The sequence below is a fragment of the Theropithecus gelada genome, chromosome 1 (genome assembly GCF_003255815.1).
Source record: "Theropithecus gelada isolate Dixy chromosome 1, Tgel_1.0, whole genome shotgun sequence".
NCBI lineage: Eukaryota > Metazoa > Chordata > Mammalia > Primates > Cercopithecidae > Theropithecus > Theropithecus gelada.
The window spans coordinates 113,207,382-113,226,288 of record NC_037668.1 but is presented as its reverse complement, the minus strand read 5'-3'; the positions used below and the strand labels follow the sequence as shown (position 1 = coordinate 113,226,288).

The 18,907-nt window shown below is 40.3% G+C and overlaps 1 protein-coding gene and 1 long non-coding RNA gene across 3 annotated transcripts in view; one reads left to right on the top strand and one right to left on the bottom strand.

The window, feature by feature from the left end:
- Positions 1 to 2,663, bottom strand: part of LOC112619538 — a 124,057-nt gene extending 121,394 nt beyond the window's left edge. The window contains exons 1-2 of the long non-coding RNA XR_003118247.1: positions 2,581 to 2,663; positions 1,623 to 1,720 (exon numbers count right to left, since the gene is read on the bottom strand). This is a non-coding gene — a long non-coding RNA (uncharacterized LOC112619538). The remainder of the gene's footprint in view (positions 1 to 1,622; positions 1,721 to 2,580) is intronic.
- Positions 2,298 to 13,627, top strand: BCL10 (B cell CLL/lymphoma 10). Of its 2 annotated transcripts, none has more exons than XM_025377479.1 (3): positions 2,298 to 3,084; positions 8,519 to 8,807; positions 11,461 to 13,627. In XM_025377479.1, the coding sequence occupies exons 1-3, from the start codon at positions 2,554 to 2,556 to the stop codon at positions 11,781 to 11,783; spliced, it is 1,143 nt and encodes a 380-aa protein (XP_025233264.1). In that variant the 5' UTR covers positions 2,298 to 2,553; the 3' UTR covers positions 11,784 to 13,627. The 2 variants fall into 2 exon arrangements, with proteins under 2 accessions (XP_025233264.1, XP_025233253.1); XM_025377468.1 differs by having other exon boundaries at positions 11,428 to 13,622.
- Positions 13,628 to 18,907: the final 5,280 nt, after the last annotated feature.

The window sequence follows — 18,907 nt, the reverse complement described above, 5'->3', positions numbered from 1 at the left end:
TGCCCTTGCCCCTGCCATCTACTCTCCACTTAGCAGCCAGGGTGATCCTTTCAAAATGAAATCAAACTGCTTCCTTGCTTCATTTCAAAATGCTCCCACCACCCTCACTGCTCCACCCTGGTCTGAACCACAACCTCTGGGGCCTGGATAAAGCAATAACTCCCTAAATGGTTTTTCCTCTTCCATCTTCTTTCCCCTTAGCACAAAAGTAAAAGTGCTTCCTTTCAAATCACAAATCAGATCATGTCACTCTGCTCAGAACCTTCCAGTAGCTTCCCGTCTGACTCAGCACACTCATGACTCAGCACACAAAGAGTTCATCTCCTTCCAGTTACACTGAGCATTTTTGTTGGTTGCCGGCTGTACTCATAATGCTCTCTCCTTATATCCACACAGCTTACTCCCTCACTTCCTTTAAGCATAAATGAAATCCCTTATCTTGGCATTGACAAGCCGAGAGCAGACTCTCCCAAAGTGAGCAGTGAGGTCATGACCACTCTAGTTTAAATTTTAACCAATCCATACAGTCTCATCCTGCTTCCCTGTTTTATTTTTTCCTCTTAGCATTTATCATCTTCTAATAAATTAAATAACTTAGATATAGGCAAGCATGGGGGATCACGCCTGTAATCCCAGCACTTTGGGAGGCTGAGGTGGGCAGATCACCTGAGGTCAGGAGTTTAAAACAAACTTGGCCAACGTGATGAAACCTCATCTCTACTAAAAGTACAAAAATTAGCCAGATATGGTGGCATGGGCCTGTAGTCCCAGCTACTCAAGAGGCTGAAGCAGGAGAATTGCTTGAACCCGGGAGGCAGAGGTTGCAGTAAGCCGAGATGGTGCCATTGCACTCCAGCCTGGGCAACAGAGTGAGGCTCCGTCTCAAAAAAATAAATTAATTAATTTTTTAAAATAACTTAGATATAGCTGGGTGTGGTGGCACATGCCTATAATCCCAGCTACTCGGGAGGCTGAGGCAGGAGAATCACTTGAACCTGGGAGGCAGAGGTTGCAGTGAGCCGAGATCGTGCCACTGCACTCCAGCCTGCGTGACAGAGTGAGATTCTGTCTCCAAATAAATAAATAAATAAACAAATAAACTTAGATAAAATTTTTCAAGTGCCTACCTCTTCTGCCCCAAACACACATACGCTAGAATATAAATTCCATGAGGAAAGGGATTTTTATTGGTTTTGTTCACAGCTGTTTTCCTAGCACCTAGAACAGTGTCTGGCACATGGTGGACATTCAAAAAACATTTGTTAAATGAAAGGATGAATGGTTAAGCAAATCAGATGGAAGATGATGAACAATTAAGCAATCAGAAAAAATACTGTCCTTGTATAATGTGTCAACATGGAAACAGGACATAATGTAAACATCAGAATCCCTGTGCTGTGATTCTAGTTTTTGTGGCTCTGGTTACATTGTTTTTGTGTGTGTGTGTGTGTGTGTGTGTGTGTGTGTGTTTGCTTTCCCTTTCCTTAAACATTGGCTTTCCCAAGTTTGTCCTTGGTCCTCCTGTCATTTTTATCTACTCTTGTAGCTTCAAATACCATCGAGTTTATTTATAGTTTATTTAGCATGTTATCCAAGCGACCGTCTTGGGCCCAGGGCCCTACCTATAGCTTGTCATCCACACTTCTCAGGTTGCTTTTTACACAGCACCATAGTAGTTAGAATATGGTCTGGGGATAGTCGTGTCTTCATCAGTCTCCCCCTATAAAATGGAGGACTCATAGTATAAGTTGCCTAGAACATATTAGTGAGGACTCAATAAATGTTTGAGTAGGATGAGCCGGGTGGCTCATGCCTATAGTCCCTGCACTTTGGGAAGCCAAGGCGAGTGGATGGCTTAAGCCCAGGAGTTTGAGACCAGCCTGGGCAACATGGCGAAACTCCATCTCTATAAAAAATACAAAAAAATTACCTGGGCTGGTTGGTGGTGCACGCCTGGAGTCCCTGCTACTTGGTGGCTGAGGTGGAAGGATCGCTTGAGCCGTGGAAGTGGAGGCTGCAGTGAGCCGAGATTGCACCACTACACTCCAGGCTGGGCAACAGAGTGAGATCCTGTCTCCATAAATAAATAAATAATCAGTTGAGTGCATACTGTGTGCCAACTACCTTTAAGAACTTTATATATGATCCCAGCAGCCCTAAAATGTAAGCATATCTATCTCCATTACACAGATTAACTAATGAGGAAAAATTATGTTTACAATGAACAGTGACCAAAAAGTATGCAAACATTAAACTAGGTGTTAAAGTGGTGGGATTGTAGGTGCTTTCTTTTTTTCTTTCAAAAATTTCTTTAGTAGTTAGGCTGTTTGTGTGTATGCATGTGTATGTGTGTATGAGTGCGTTCGTGCGTGACTGAAACAGTAACCTGCAAACATAGCAACAGGAAATCGTACGGCAGGGTCTGGGAAAAGGGGAGGAACCCGAAGGTACTGATAAGCCCAGACCAGACTCCCCCGAAGTGAGCAGGGAGCAAAGGCTGAGAGTACCAGCTGCCTGGGCACTCACGGACCCCACCCACGGAAACGATGCCTTATGAGGAAGCTAACCTGGGCCACTTACCGACGACCTGCGCAGGCATGGCTTGAGGAACCGCCCATTGTGGGTGGAGCCACCCGAAAGGCTCCGATCGGGGGCGGGAACAGGATCGGCCCGCGGGCTGGCGCCAATAGGCTGCCGCAGAGACAGGGCGGGCTCTGCCAAGGGACGCGCCGCGGGGCGGTCCCTGCGCCTGAGCCTGAGCCTCTAAGAGAGGGAAGGAACACTCCTCCGAGCTCCGCGTCGCGACGCGTAGGTTTGCGGCGCCGTCGACCCCAGGGGCGGGGCCGGAAGCGCTACGTTTTGACCCCCCGAGTCCCTCTGTTCCCGAAGGGGCGGCCGTCTTTCTCCCGACCCGCTCTGCCTCCTCTTCTTCTCCCCCATTACCCGGAGACCGAAGCCCCCAGCCAGGGCGGGGCGGCGCAGCTCGAGCTCCCGGACCCGGAAGAAGCGCCATCTCCCGCCTCCACCATGGAGCCCACCGCGCCGTCCCTCACCGAGGAGGACCTCACTGAAGTGAAGAAGGACGTGAGTAACGCAACTGTGCCCAAGGCGGGCGGGTGCGGGCTGCAGCCCAGCGGGCGAGGGAAGCGGAAGCCTGGAGTCCGAGGACAAGGAGGATCCTCTAGGTCCGAGGAGCGGAAAGTCCTAGCACAGGAAGACTGTGGCGAGCCCTGCATCCGAGGGACCTTGATGGCAGTGGTCCTCCAGTGACCTGTCAATCCAGGTTTTACGTCGCTAAACGCAGAGCTTGGGCTTTGTTACCCAGTGGAGTTTTGATTCTTGCCCACTCCTCACCCATCCCCTCATGCTTTTCCCCACACTGTGTTCTTGGAGCTGCTTCGTCATGGACCGGTGGCTCAGATTCATCCTTGAGTCAGGCTGCCTAGGCTGCTCTCTCAGCCTGGAGCGAAGGCTGTACCAGGTGAAGGATCCCAAGCAGTGGACCAAAAATGTGAAGCTCTTTTGCATAGGGGGCTTGAGGAAGCTCAACAGCTGAAAGCACAACCTGGAATTCCCCTAGTAAGCAGACGCCCACATATTTAAATTGGGGTTGGGGGAGTGAATACACGTAGCTGAGAATTAATGTACAGGTAAACGTCGAAAATACTCAGTAGCTAAATTATGCTCTTCTCGGATGGTGCAGAACTACATAAACCTTCATATTTATTTGTAACGAATGGCTTTGTTGAGATAGGACATTCTTTTTCCTTTGCGTTTACTTGTTTTGCCAGATGAGACCTGTATGAGTATCACTAAAATACTTTATATGAATTCAAATTAAAAACAGAAACTCAACATGAAACGTGTTCTTACTGAACACTGCAGTACTTTCACAAAGTCATTTTGGTGAACTGGACAGGATGGCAACTTTTTAAATGTTCATCCACTTCAAATCCCTTCCTCTTCCCTGTAAGCTTTATTACACTGTGCTCACAATTGTTGTGACTCACCAGCAGAAGGAAACTGGATGTGACTGGGAGTTGTGCTTAGTTTCCTCATTCAACAGAGATTTATGGAGCACTTACTATATGGAAAGCACTGGCCTTGGGTCTGGAAGGATACAGAAAAATGAAGATCAGTTTCCTACTTTACATTCTAGTAGAGATAAGAATGGAACATAAATAACTACAGTAGAATAAATGTTGTCTTATTCATGGTGAGTGCCAGTAAAACCTTGACTTCCAAGAGCTAGTCCTCCTATGTTCCAGATGCTGTGTCACACAGTTTACAATGTTCCCACTTAACCTTCACAACAACCTCTAAAGAAGATAATTGCCATTCCCATTTTACAGCTAATAAAACAGGAACTGAGAAATTACAAGTGGAAGGAAATAAGATCTGTATACAAGTACAGATGTGAAGAGGGGCTTCCAGGTCTTTGTTTTTCTCTGTCAGTTCATTAATGTTATCTGTCTTCAGGATTTCATTTTACGCCTATATCAGAAATGCGTAACCTTGAGGAAACCATGGATGGGTTTCAAAAGGTCTATAAAAAAAACTATGTGCATGCTTTTTTCTTTGAGATTTTTTTCATGATATTTTCAAAATGTCTTCTGATCTTAGTTTTAAAATTATCCACATATTTGGACTTCTCTCTCTCTCCACTCTAGGTCCTTATTTCCAAATGTCTACTGGAAATCTACTTTTATATCCTACAGATTGCTCACCTTGTCAAAAAATTGAATTTTTTATTATCCTTTTCCCAAAGTTGCTTGCTATTGCTGCTGCATTGCCTTTCCTGATGAATGGTGTGCTACCACCCTTCGCCTTGGGACCTCCCACTTCTTTAGTGTCTCCCCCTTCTCCTATCTAGTTATTTGTCTCATTGTGTTGGTTGGATTTAGTTCAGTTTAATAAATATGGATTACATGCTACTGTGAAGCTGATACTGTGGTTGGTTCTAACAGTTCAAAAATTAAAAATGAAGACACAATCCTAACTTGAAAAGAGCTCAGTTTCTTGAGGGGAATCGTTTTAAATCACAAAATAAGTGCAGTGAGTTTTACATTCATCTGAAACATTAACCACTTGGTGCTCTGGTAAGTACGGAATATACAGTGTTGGCTAAAACATACCTCGTAGCTGTCTGCTTCAAACAGAGATATTAGAGTTTAAAACAAATAAATATATTTGTTTTTATTATGGCAATTACTATGAAGGAATCAAACAGTGCTAAGACAATAGTAGGGGAAATCGACTTGAGATGGGATGGTCAGGAGAGGTTACATTTAAACTGATTCCTGAAAGATTTGACAGAACTGAGGGAAGAGCATTCTAGGCAGAATAGAATTTGTCAAGGACCTAAGACATACAAGACCTTGGTGACTTGGGGAAATCGGAGGAAGGCAGAGGGTAATCTGAAGTGAAGTTAGGAAGGTGGGCTAGAGCCATTTTCATGAAGAGCCTTTTAGTAAATAAAGTATTTGGCGTTTCCCCACCGCCCCCCCCCCCCAAGTAATGTAGAGACATGTTGAAGAATTATATTGTTTAAAGATCCCTCTGCCTGTTTCATGGACTGAGGAGAACAAGAATAAGAACAGGGAAGCCAGTGAGCAGGCTTTTGGAATCTATAGAGATGGAAGATGATGGTGATTTGGATCAGGGTGAAGGTAGTGGAGATGGATGGAGCAGGAGAATTCCAGATGCAGTTTCTGAACTAGAAGGGATAGGACCTGGTGATGGATTGAACGTGGGAGTTGAGGAAGAGGATATAATTAGATTAGTACATGGAAATGTCCTATCAGCAATTACATCTGCAAAGTTAAAGATCAGAAGAGAGATCTGAGCTAGAAATGTAAGTGTGGGATGGAATGATTTTACCTAGAAAGCTGAGAGCTATAAGAGAAAAATGGTTTAAAAACCTTTAAAGAAAAGAGTTTTAAAAAGTGACTTGTTAGCTTGAAAGTAGGATAACAAAAAAGAAAAAGAGAAAGTGATTGAAAACTTGTGTCCACAGAGATGGGAAGAAAACCAGGAGAGTGTGGTATTCATGTAACAATTTTATTGTTTCAGGGAGGGAGTAGTCAACTGTGTTTATGCAGCTGAAAAATAAGATGGAAAAGATTTGTCAATAAGGGGGTCATTGGTGACTTCAAGAATAATACTGGGGCAGGATGGAAGTATCTGGAAATGAATTTTGAGATAAGGTGAAAGAGGTGGAGTCCTGGTGTATAGAAAGGTGAAATGTATACACAAGGTGCTACAAGGACAGAGGAGGGGGTGCCTAACTCATTCTGGGGAGTTAGGTAAACCTTTCCAAAGAAGGTGACCACTGACCTAAATCTTAAAGGACGAATAGGGGCTTTAGGGTCTGATAAAAGAAAAGAAGACAAAAAATACATAAGGAAATGTAGAGAGACAGTTTTAGGTAGAGCATAAATTTTCAGGACAAAGGTAGTGATAGATTAAGTTGGAGAAGTAGGCAGGAGCCATATTATCAATGAACCTTGTTTTCCCTAATTAGTTATTGTTACTTACTGTGTACAGAGACTATGCGTGACCTTCATATATAGTATTTGCATTTAGTCCTCCTTGATTTCCTGTGAGTTAAGTTTTTAATCCTTATTTTATCAATAACATACCTGAAGCTTGGAGTGGTGAAGTAACTTGGGCCAGCTCTCACAAGGGTGAGTACTAGATTCAGAATTTGAACTGAGGTTGGTCCAACTTTAGAGCCATGCTCTTAACTTCTCTACTATTCTGCCACGTAAAGGAACTTTATCCTTTAAGACAGGGCAGAACATTGTTTTTAAAATTGTTTTTAAATTAACAAAATTTCAATATTAGAATTTGCTGGGCACAGTGGCCCACCCCTGTAATCCCAACAACTCAGGAGGATAAGGTGGGAGGATCATTTAAGGCCAAGAGTTCAAGACCAGCCTAGGTAATGTAGCAAAGATCCCTCCTCTACAAAAAAATAAAAATAAAAATTAGCTGGGCATGGTAGCTCACACCTGTAGTCCTAGCTACTCAAGAGGCTGAGATGGGGATCACTTGAGTCTAGGGATTCCAGGCTGCAGTGAGCTATGATCAAGCCACTGCTTTCCAGCCTAGGCAACAGAGTGAGATCCTTAAAACAAATTTAGTAAAATTCATATAATACTCCAGATTTCCATTTTCTCTTGAAGGATAAATGTTGAGGAGGGGGAAGGAGGTAGTAAGTGCAGCTAGGTTTCTATTGTTAATAATCCATGCCAGATATGATAAGGACCAGGTCCTGGACATAGTTATTTGCTTACTCTGTGCTCTTCTAGTATTTGACCTGCAATCTTTTTTTTCTGGGCCCTATCACATTGTTTTATAATTATTGCCTGTGATATTTATCGTTTTCCCACCTAGACCATGAGCCCTTTGCATGTAGGATTCAAATCTTGTTCATCTTTGTATACTCAGTGCTCAGCACTCGGCATATTAGGAATTAAGATATGTAAAATGTTTGTCCTGTGAACAAACAAGTAAATGTGGAACTTCAGTAGACCAAGAACCACAGGAACCCTTCACCTAGCCTACTTTCCTGACATCATATACTAGGGTACTTGGCCTTCCATTACCTTTGTCATCGTTACTAACATATGTTGATCACTTACTATGTACCAAGCACTTTTCTAAGCACTTTGCCTATCTTTATTCCTCATATAACAGTCAGCTGAGGAAACAAGCACAGAGGAGTTAATTACCTGCCCAAGATCGTATGTCTAGTCAATAGAGGAACTAAAATACAGTCACCGATATCAAATTATTAATGCCATTTATTGAGATCAACATGGGTTTTCTGCTAATTAAGCTCTCAGGCACTTCTGAAGTCTAGGTTTGCTTTTTTGTGGTGTCCTTTTTCTTTATTTCTTTCATTTTTCCAACACTCACTATTCCCCACACATCTTTCCATCTCCCTTCCACCAAGACCAATTCATTGAGTTAGAGTGTAGTCTTTCCAGCGGACCCCAAAGACAGATACATATGGGCTCTTTCAGTTTAGGGTTTTGTTTTTTGTTTTTAATAGTTTTACTCTAAGGAAATGGAGTAATTAATAACAAACATGAGAAAGTTACAGACTGTGAGACCTCTCACTAAGTTATTGGTCCTGACTAATTCTGGACTCGTTGCTAACTGATAGCTAAAATGTACAGTAGTCTTTGCCCTCATCTTTATTCCCGAAGATGGCCCTCAACAGACCTCCCTGTTTCCAAGGACCCAGGCCCTCTAGATTCAGCCGGTCCCTCCTCACAACAGCCTGGTCTTGGTTTTTAGGTTTGAAGGTGAGATCAAAGCAGTGAGGAATATCTAGGACCTACTTGTGTCTACTTGGACCTTCGTCTTAATTAGCATGCATTTTAGAAGGCCTGAGCCGCCTGACTTTAGAACATTGTCTCACACCAGTTAAGATTGCCAACTAATAGTCACCTATGTGATATTCTTAGATGTTATAAAATAACATTGAACCATATTTTATGTCTTTTAGGCCTTAGAAAATTTACGTGTATACTTGTGTGAGAAAATCATAGCTGAGAGACATTTTGATCATCTACGTGCAAAAAAAATACTCAGTAGAGAAGACACTGAAGAAATTTCTTGTCGAACATCAAGTAGAAAAAGGGCTGGAAAATTGTTAGACTACTTACAGGAAAACCCAAAAGGTCTAGACACCCTTGTTGAATCAATTCGGCGAGAAAAAACACAGAACTTCCTGATACAGAAGATTACAGATGAAGTGCTGAAACTTAGAAATATAAAACTAGAACATCTGAAAGGTAAGATATCTTACTTATCTAAGAGTTAATTTAAATGTAATAATGTTTTAAAAATGCAGAGTAGGCCAGGTGCCCACATTTTAGGAGGCCAAGACGGGAGGATTGCTTGAGGTCAGGAGTTTGAGACCAGCCTGGGCAACATAGCGAGACCTTGTCTCTACAAAAAATAAAAAAAATTTGCCAGGCATGGTGCTGCATACCTATGTTTCCAGCTACTCAGGAGGCTGAGGTGGGAGGATCACCTGAGTCTGGGACATTGAGGCTATAGTGAGCCATGATTGTGCTACTGCACTCCAGTCTGGGCAACAGAGCAAGACCCTGTCTCAAAAAAGCAAAACAAAAAAAACCAGAAATGATCATTTTGCTTTCAAAAAGTTTAAACTTCAAAATTATATTCAATTTGCATTTATTTTACCTTATATGACCTTATTACATTGAAAAAGTGGAATATCTGTCAATATACTGCATTTGTATTCATTTAATACCATTTATGGAAAACGTAACTATTATGAAATCCCTGTATACATAAGGATTTGTTTCTAAAGTCAGCAGAATATAAAAGAAAATACTGTACATCGCACATAAAGAACAGTATTTAGGCAAAGTATTTTAAAAGTCCAACTCTGCTAGTTTTTCTTGTGATCACCAGTTGATCACAAGATGAAGTAATTGGCACTTGTTTATAGGAATCACGTTGCATAAAATATTCGTGACTTGAAACTAGTCTGGCAAGATGTGAAAGCATGGAAACATTAAGAGAATAGCAAATTCACCTGTCCCATTTGACTCTCACTCCAGAATATACACTCATTGATTGGAATATTGTGTGGAATTGCCTACACAATTTAAATCCCCAACCCCCTCCTTTCTCTGTTCCTCGCTGTCTCTCTCTCTCTCTCCAGAACACATAAATGTGCATGTGACGTTCTACAGCTGTTCTAGGCATTAGGGATACAGAAAAGAATAATTTAGGGTTCTGCCCTTAAGGAACTCATAGTCTGTAAGTGTCCCCTTGCTGGGACACATTACAAGTTTTCCCTTTTGGGCCATATCTGAGAAAGTAGTTTCTATAGCGTGGAATAGACATGCTGACTGTAAGGTTGAAAAACTAGTGGAAGAAGTGACATGTAAGTGTCCTTTATAGACTATGCAGGTTTTACCTAAAAATTGTCAACTCAGGGTTTCTGTGCCTGTAGGTTGAATATTTGCTAAGCCTAACAGAAGGGTAAATTGTATTTGTGTTTATTCTTTCAATCCTGTGGATAATGGTTAACTATACCCCTTGGATGTGATAAAATTCTTTGATGGTATCTAAGTTGTTTTCTGCTGTAGCAATACCTGAGACTGGGTAACTCATAAAGAAAAGAAATGTATTCATTTCTTACAGTTCTGGAGGCTGGTTAAGTCCAAGTCCATGGCGCCAGCATCTGGCAAGGGTCATCCATGGTGGAAGGGCAGAAGATGGAAGAGTGAGGGAGGGCAAGAGTGTGAAAGGGAAGAAAAAGGAGTCGAACTCCCAAAATAAGTAACCCATTCCCATGATAATGGCATTAGTCCAGGGCAGAGCCCTCATGACCCTGTTGCCTCCCAGAGGCCTCAGCTCCTAACACTGTTGCAGTGGCAACCAAGTTTCCAACATGTGAAATTTTGGCAGATACATTCATACCATTGCTGTTGGGAACAACCACTGTCATTTGAGTAAACTATGAGGTTGAGAAACAGGACATTATCTATTGAATTGTAGTTCTCAATTTCCCACAAAGTAGTCCTGGAATGTTGGGCATGACTTAACTGTCCTGTGCCTTTTTTTTTTTCTATTTTTTTTTTTTAAAGACCGTCTTGCTCTTGTTGCCCAGGCTGGAGTGCAATGGCACGATCTAGGCTCCCTGCAACCTCCACCTCCCAGGTTCAAGCGATTCTCCTGTTTCAGCCTCCAGAGTAGCTGGGATTACAGGCACCTGCCACCACGCCTGGCTAATTTTTGTATTTTTAGTAGAGACGGGGTTTCGCCGTGTTGGCCAGGCTGATCTCGAACTCCTGACCTCATGTTCCACCCACCTCGGCCTCCCAAAGTGCTGGGATTACAGCTGTGAGCCACCATGCTCCGCCCTTTTTTCTCATTTTTAATAATAAGAGACTATCCTAGGTGACCTCTGAAATTCCTTTTAGTTCTAATATCCTATTATTCAAGAACTAGCCATTGCCATTTATCAACAGATAGAATTTTAGCATCTGCCCTGTTTACATTTTGTTTTTATTGGCTAATATTTTTTGTACCAGAATACTAAAGAATATTTATTGTGAAAGCTATTTCTTATTTTATAAAAAATTTTAGATGGTTAAGTTTATATGTACACTGTACCTTAAATAAGAATTATAACATGTCGTTTAACTTCCATGAGACTGTTTTCTTATCTAGAAAATGCAAATAATAGTATACTTCATGGTTGTTGAGAAAAGCAAATTAGATTTGAAATAAATTATGACAGAAATTATAAATTGCTATTTAAATTTTGATTGTGGGGTAACTAGTTTGTAATCTTTAACAAGTCACAAGATGGACAGTGACTCCATTTTTTTTAGTTACTTTTTCATTTACATATGAATAATTTTATTGTAGGACTAAAATGTAGCAGCTGTGAACCTTTTCCAGATGGAGCCACGAACAACCTCTCCAGATCAAATTCAAGTGAGAGTAATTTCTCTGAAAAACTGAGGGCATCCACTGTCATGTACCATCCAGAAGGAGAATCCAGCACGACGCCCTTTTTTTCCACTAATTCTTCTCTGAATTTGCCTGTTCTAGAAGTAGGCAGAACTGAAAATACCATCTTCTCTTCAACTACACTTCCCAGACCTGGGGACCCAGGGGCTCCTCCTTTGCCGCCAGACCTGCAGTTAGAAGAAGAAGGAACTTGTGGAAACTCTAGTGAGATGTTTCTTCCCTTAAGATCACGTACTGTTTCACGACAATGACACTTTATTGCCTTTTAATTTTTAATGATGACAAAAAATGTTTTAAAAAATATGAATCTTTTTATAAAATGGCTGTAATGATTTGTTTACATTTGATACATGTCTTTTAAAATGCGATGTAAGCATACTTTGTAAATAGGATTTTTAGAATTAAAAAAGCATGCTTTTAAGGTAGCTAATTGTAAATCATGTTGATCATGTACTTTTTAGTAATTTTTTTTTTTCCTTTTTAAGGTCTTTCACTATTTTTTAAAATATTTTCTATTTTAAGACTGATTTTAATAGGGAATATATCTCTATTTGAGAATAGACTCTTACTGGGAAGAACGTTTTTTCCTCAGTGCATTTGTGCTTGAAATTTTCAGTCTAATAGTCTTTGCCAGTCATTCAGCAGCAAATTTTCAGCATTAAGCTGTTCCTGTTCAGTAATAAAACCAATCACTGATGGGAAAACTGCCAATATAGAAAAATAAAAATAAAAAGTCTCTTTTCTACTCCATTGTCTCATAGGCACTTAAACAGCCTTTTTTTGAGACCAGAGGAACACTTGATGGAGTATAAGCCACCTCAGATCTCAGTTTGCCAACATTCATTTCTAATTAACATTACTAATTATACTACTTTGTTAGGATTTTCACATTCTTGGTTTAATCATTTTCATTCTTAAAGACAAATGTCTTGGCCTAAACCTCAGTTATTAGATGTAATTTGATGAGGTATTTTTTTCTCTCTTTTTTTTTTTTTTTTTTTTTTTGAGACAGAGTCTTGCCCTATCGCCCAGGCTGGAGTGCAGTGGCTCAACCTGGGCTCACTTCAACTTCTGCCTCCCATGCTCACGTGATCCTCCCTCCTCAGCCTCTCAAGTAATATAGCTGGGACTACAAGTGCGTGCCACCATGCCTCACTAATTTTTGTGTTTTTTTATAGAGACGGGGTTTTGCCATGTTGTCCAGGCTGGTCTTGAACTCCTGGGCTCAAGAAATCTACCCAGCTTGGCCTCCCAAAGTCCTGGGATTACAGACTTGAGCCACCTCGCCTAGCCTGATGAGATTTTTAAAAAAATATTTTCTCTGTACTTTTCATTCTCTTTTAATGAGGACCAATGTACAGTTGAAATAACTAGAATAAATTATTTTTGGTGTGTGTGACAATTCTGTTTTTAATGCTATAAGTGGGCCATTAGCCAGATTTCTCTTTTTGTTATATAACAAAATTTGACTAATTTTACACATTTATAAATCTTATGTTCTCACTGTTTTTATTTAAATTACAATTTATCTGTTTCCTGACATCTGTCTCCTATATATTTCCATTATTAATTGCAAAAATGTAGAAATTGAAATTTTCCTATTAACAATAAAATTTTTTTAAAGTAGTGCTATTTTGGAGTTACAAATTTTCAATAGGAAGTATCTAAAAGTTTTTTTAATATGTGCCAATATTTATAGAAAACATTACTTAAGATTGTGAGATCCAGTTCTATTTCTGGATGGACTGATGAATTTATCCATCATGAAGAAGATTGGCATATTAGCTTTAAAATTTTTTAAAGATTGGTTTTTTTTTTAGTGTAAGCATTTTCTAAGGATTATAGAGAAATGTTTCACCTCCAAGGCATAGCAAAAATAGTGGTGTTAGAAAGAAAATAGGTTACATTTAAGGAAGGTGATTTAAAAAGCAGAAGCAGACTTTAAAATTCAATTCCTGGACACCTTTTTAAAAATTGAATCAAAGATTATAATTTAGATATACAGTAACACCTATATATAGATTAGTTTTAACACTAAGTTTTCTTTCAGACTGTTTTCTAACTACATAGACAATAAGATTAAGGTTGGCATAAAGCTAGGTTTATGGGTTTTTGACTTCTACAAAATCTTTTTTTTTCCTTTTAGCCCTGAAAACTAGCCATTGCCAAAAGTGTGTAATTTAGGATAACTGACGGGATGCAATTTGTTAACTAAGTTCATTAATGCAGCAGTGAAAAAGTTACTTTTCAGGGATACCATATTTATCATAATACAAAAATGTTAATTTTTATGTATATGTATATATTATTAATACTTTATTTTTGGAGCAGTTGTAGGTTTATAAAAAAGCAGAAAATACAGAGTGTTTCCAAATACCCCTTTCTCCGTCAGTTTCCCATATTATCTGGCACATTTGTTATAATTGATAAGTCAGTCTTTTTGTTTGTTTGTTTGTTTGTTTTGGAGACGGAGTCTCACTCTGTCACCCAGGCTGGAGTGCAGTGGCATGATCTCGGCTCACTGCAAGCTCTATCTCCCAGGTTCATGCCATTCTCCTGCCTCAGCCTCCCAAGTAGCTAGGACTACAGGTGCCCGCCACCACGCCCGGCTAATTTTTTGTATTTTTAGTGGAGACAGGGTTTCACTGTGTTAGCCAGGATGGTCTCGATCTCCTGATGTCATGATCCACCCACCTCGGCCTCCCAAAGTGCTGGGATTACAGGCATGAGCCACCAATCTTTTTTTTTTTTTTTTTTTTGAGATGGAGTCTGGCTGTCACCCAGGCTGGAGTGCAGTGGTGCAATGTCGGCTCACTGCAACCTCCACTTCCCAGGTTCAAGGGATTCTCCTGCCTTAGCCTCCAAAGTAGCTGGGATTATAGGCGTGTGCTCCCACGCCTGGCTAATTTTTGTATTTTTAGTGGAGACAGGGTTTCACCATGTTGGCCAGGCTGGTCTTGAACTCCTGACCTCAGGTGATCCACCCGCCTCAGCCTCCCAAACTGCTAGGATTACAGGTGTGTGCCACCACGCCCAGCCTGATGAGTGAATCTTGATACTATTGTTAACCCAAAGTCCATTGTTCGTATTAGGGTTCACTCTTTGTGTTATACAGTCCTGTGGGTTTTGACAAATGTGTAATATCATGTATCTGCCATTATGCAGAATAATTTCACTGCCTTCAAAAGCTCATGTGCTCTGCATAGTCATACCTTCCTCCCTCTCGTCTCACTCCCAACCCTGGCAACCACTGATCTTTTTATTGTCTCTGTAGTTTCATCTTTCCCAGAACGTTATACAGTTGGAATCATAGTATGTAGCTTTTTTCAGACTGGCTTCTTTGTCTTATCAATGTGCATCAGAATTCTTCCAGGTCTTTTCATGATGAGTTCACTTTGTTTGTTTACTTTTAAGAACTTGCCAAGTTCACTGGTGAGAGGGGGAGAAAGAGTAGAGCAAGGACTGTGACTGCCTGTGACTGAACAATCAATTGAGATAATTCACTACTTTCAGGGGAGGGAGAGTTCACTTTTGAAGAGGTGATTTGTCTTTAGTCAGCATATCACTCATTGTGTGCAATGTCAAACACTGGTAAAATACGGGCAGGCCAGGATAATGGCAGTTTTTTGTTTATTTGTTTTCATAGATAGTTTTTTATTTTAAATCCAATTTATCACATTTTTTTCTCATGGCTAGTGATTTTCGTTTCTTGTTTAAGAAATTTTTGCCATCTCAACATCCTGATAATATTCTATGCTTTCTTTTGGAAGTTGTTTTAGTTCCTCATTTAGCGCTATAATCCATTTCAAAGTAATTTTTGTGTATGGTATGAGGTAGAAGTCAAGTCTTAACAGCTACCATCTTTTTACCTAAGCAATGTAAAAAGGAGGTGGAAGTTTCACACTCTAGTATTATATTGTATCACTGGATAAATATATCCACTGTTGACTTTGGAGAAAAAGCAAACCAAGAAGCAAACTCATCTACAGTTTTTAAATGTAATCTTATGAGGGCTTTCTGAAAGGAGAACTGAATTTAAGGACAGATAATATGCAAAAAACTTGAGTGCTGCGGCTAAAATCTTCATACTGAATTTACCATACTATTTAATTACCAGAAATAGTTCTTTATTGCAATGGCTCCCAAATTTTGTTGTCCATTTTAGAATCAACTGAGGAGCACTTAAAGATCCCAATCTCCAGCCATACCCAATAAATCACAATGTTTGGTTGTGGAAGCCAGGCATCAGATTTCCGGGTGATTTTCAGCGGGCAACAAAGTTTGGAATCCACAGCCTTACTAGATGCCAAATAATGAGTTTAGTGTTTCCACATGTGTGATCTTGTTTCTTTTTTTTTAATCCTAATAACAACCTGCAAGGAAGGTATTATTGTCATTTTTTTTTTTTTTTTTTTTTTTTTTTTACAGATGAGATACTCAAGATAAAGTCAATGATTTAAAATCACACAGCTCTTTAGGATTAAAATCCAGGGCTGTTTGACTCTTAAGCCTGTGTTCTTACACAACACATGTGGGAGAGTCCAAAAATAAAGAAAATGAAGATAATTCTAGTTACCATGGAGACAAAATAAGGCATGAGTTAAAAAGTAACTTGGAAGATACTTGATAATAATATTGTAGAAGGCTTCTCAGAGCAGGTGAGGCTTTGAGCAGAGACCTAACTCATAAAAAGGAGCCAGCCATGGGAAGTTCTAAAGGGAAGAGTTCCAGGCAGAAGTAACATTGAGGTCAGAAGCCCTGAGGTAGGAATGAATTAGTGAGAGAACCTGGAAACATTAACATCTTATTAGCAATGAGCTCACCTAGCACCCAGACCTTGGCTTCTAAATACCATTCTCCATTAAAAGGAATCAAAGTTCCTTGGAAATGGCTAATTTCAATGCAAAGTATAAGATGAGCCTGAAACATCTTGTTTCAGGAAGCAGACCAAGTGATCAAAGAATCTTGGGGAGGACATGTCCAAAGAATGCAGAAGCCTGCTTGAAGGGGCTCCCACTGGCCAAATCAGAGACAATTTCAACATCAAAATAAATAATAATGGATTATAACTCATTTGATAAGAAACCATTAGTCAATGCTAATATAAATAAATGAACAGACTGGGCATGGTGGCTCATGCATGTAATCCCAACGCTTTGGGAGGCTGAGGTGGGCAGATCACTTGAGCCCAGGAGTTCGAGACGAGCTTGGCCAACATGGGGAAACCCTGTCTCTACTAAAAATACAAAAATTAGCCAGGCGTGGTGGCAGGTGCCTTAATCGCAGCTACTCAAGAGGCTGAGGCACAAGAATCATTTGAACCTGGGAGGTGGAGGTTGCAGTGAGCTGAGATTGTGATACTGCACTCCAGCTGAGTGATGGAGTGACACTCTGTCTCAAGCAAAATGAATAAATAGACAAATAATTTGGAGGAGAATGTGATGTTGACAAAGTCTCTAAATACCTCACTACAAAAATACTTACAAAGGAGGAAAAAGGTAACTACAGTGGAGAAGCCTGGCAGATACAACCTTAAACAAATCAAAGGTAAAGTCATCAGTGCCAGGACAAACTGAAATCATGTGCCTTCTGGTAGAAGGCAGTGAGAAGACCATAATACCACTTTCATAATATTCTTGCCAAAGATTCATAACCTGACTCAAATCATTAGGAAACATGAGACAAGAGGAATTGTTGGCAGCTATCTTTGTAGATAATCTGCTACAAAAATGCTAAGTTTAAGGAGCTTATGAGACATTGAAGTAGGAAACTGCATATAGGAGTTTGGTGTTCAGGAAGACTTTTGGACCAGTTATGTAAATGTGGGAGTTATTAGCATAAATAGTATTTAAAACCTTGGAACTTAGTGAGTTTGTCTTGAAATGGAGGGTAGACAAAAAAGAGGAAGGCTCAGAAGTGAGCCTGAGATGCTTCTGCATCTAGAGGTGATACAGAGAAGACAACAGAGAAAACTGAAAAGGGACCTGTGAAATAGGAAGAGAACTAAAGTGTATGATCTAGTGAAAGGCAAGAGAAAAGCATTTCAAGAAGGCAACTATCTTGTTGAAAGGTCAAGTAAGAAGTGGTCTTTGGACCAAGTCTCACAGAGACCACCGATGGTTTGATAACAAGGACTCATGTTGCTCAAACTGAGTACCTCAGTCTCCGAGGCATTCAACAGTGAGTCCATTTTAAAAGTCACTCAGAGTGTCAGTTTTACTCAGTAATAAGTAATTCTAAATATTTTTGTCTATTAAAAGAAAGCTTTATTAAACACAACCATGCAAAATTTCCATACATTTTCAAGATCTTGTATTAAAAAAAAATACATATGCCCATGGGACTTTGGGCCACAAGTATCAGCTCAGCTTCTGGAGGAACTGGAGACCCAGGTCACTCTTGGGCAATTAACTGTGTCTATATGGCCAAGCCCCAATAAAAACTCTGGACAACAAAGCTCCGGTGAGTTTCTCTGGATGGCAGTATTCCATGCATACCATCACGTGTCTCTGCCAGGAGAAGTGCATACTGTTCACAATTCCACTAGGAGAGGACAACTGGAAGCTTTGAATGTGGAACTCTGCACTATATGCCTCTTCCCTTGGCTGTTTGGTCCCCCCCCCCCCAACCCCGTGTTCTTTTGCTGTAATAAACTGTAACCATGAGTATAATGGCTTGCAGTGAGTTCTGTGAGTCCTTCTAGTAAATTATCAAACCTGAGGGTAGTCTGAAGTTTGCAAAACCTGAAATTGGTGTCAGGAGTGAGGATGGTTTTGGGGACTCCCAAACTTTGCACTTTGAGACCATCATTTTCCTCTGCCAACATAGGAACCTGGATGAGAAAACTTGAGAAACACTTATCTAGACCCACACCATCATAAATTATTATAATCAAAAAATATTTATTAACCACCTGCTCTGTGACAAGCACTGCGCTGGGTACTAGGAATCTAAAAATGAGCAAAGCACGGTCCAGCTTCTCCCCTCAAGGAGCTCATAGACATTGTACCACAGAAAAGAGGGAGTGAACAAGATAGTTATATAACTCTGCCCTGGAGCCTACTTCCAGGGAGGAATGGCAAGTTATGTGTGCGTGTGAGTATGTAAACGAGCAGGCATCCTTAAGTGAAATCTAAATTTTTACACTGATAACTTCATTTGGGTATCATTCCTATTTAGTTCACCAGAAGGAGTCAAAGAGTTCTAGTTTCCCTGAATACTAGGCATATGGTTACACGATTTACCAAAAAAAGGAACAAAAATGCAGAGAAAAATTATATGAAAAGACAGGTTACGGTTCCAGTAAGTGGTTGGTTGAGGCCCCAGAAAAATACCATATGGAAAATTTAAGATCCACGTGGTGGTCGGGTCTAGA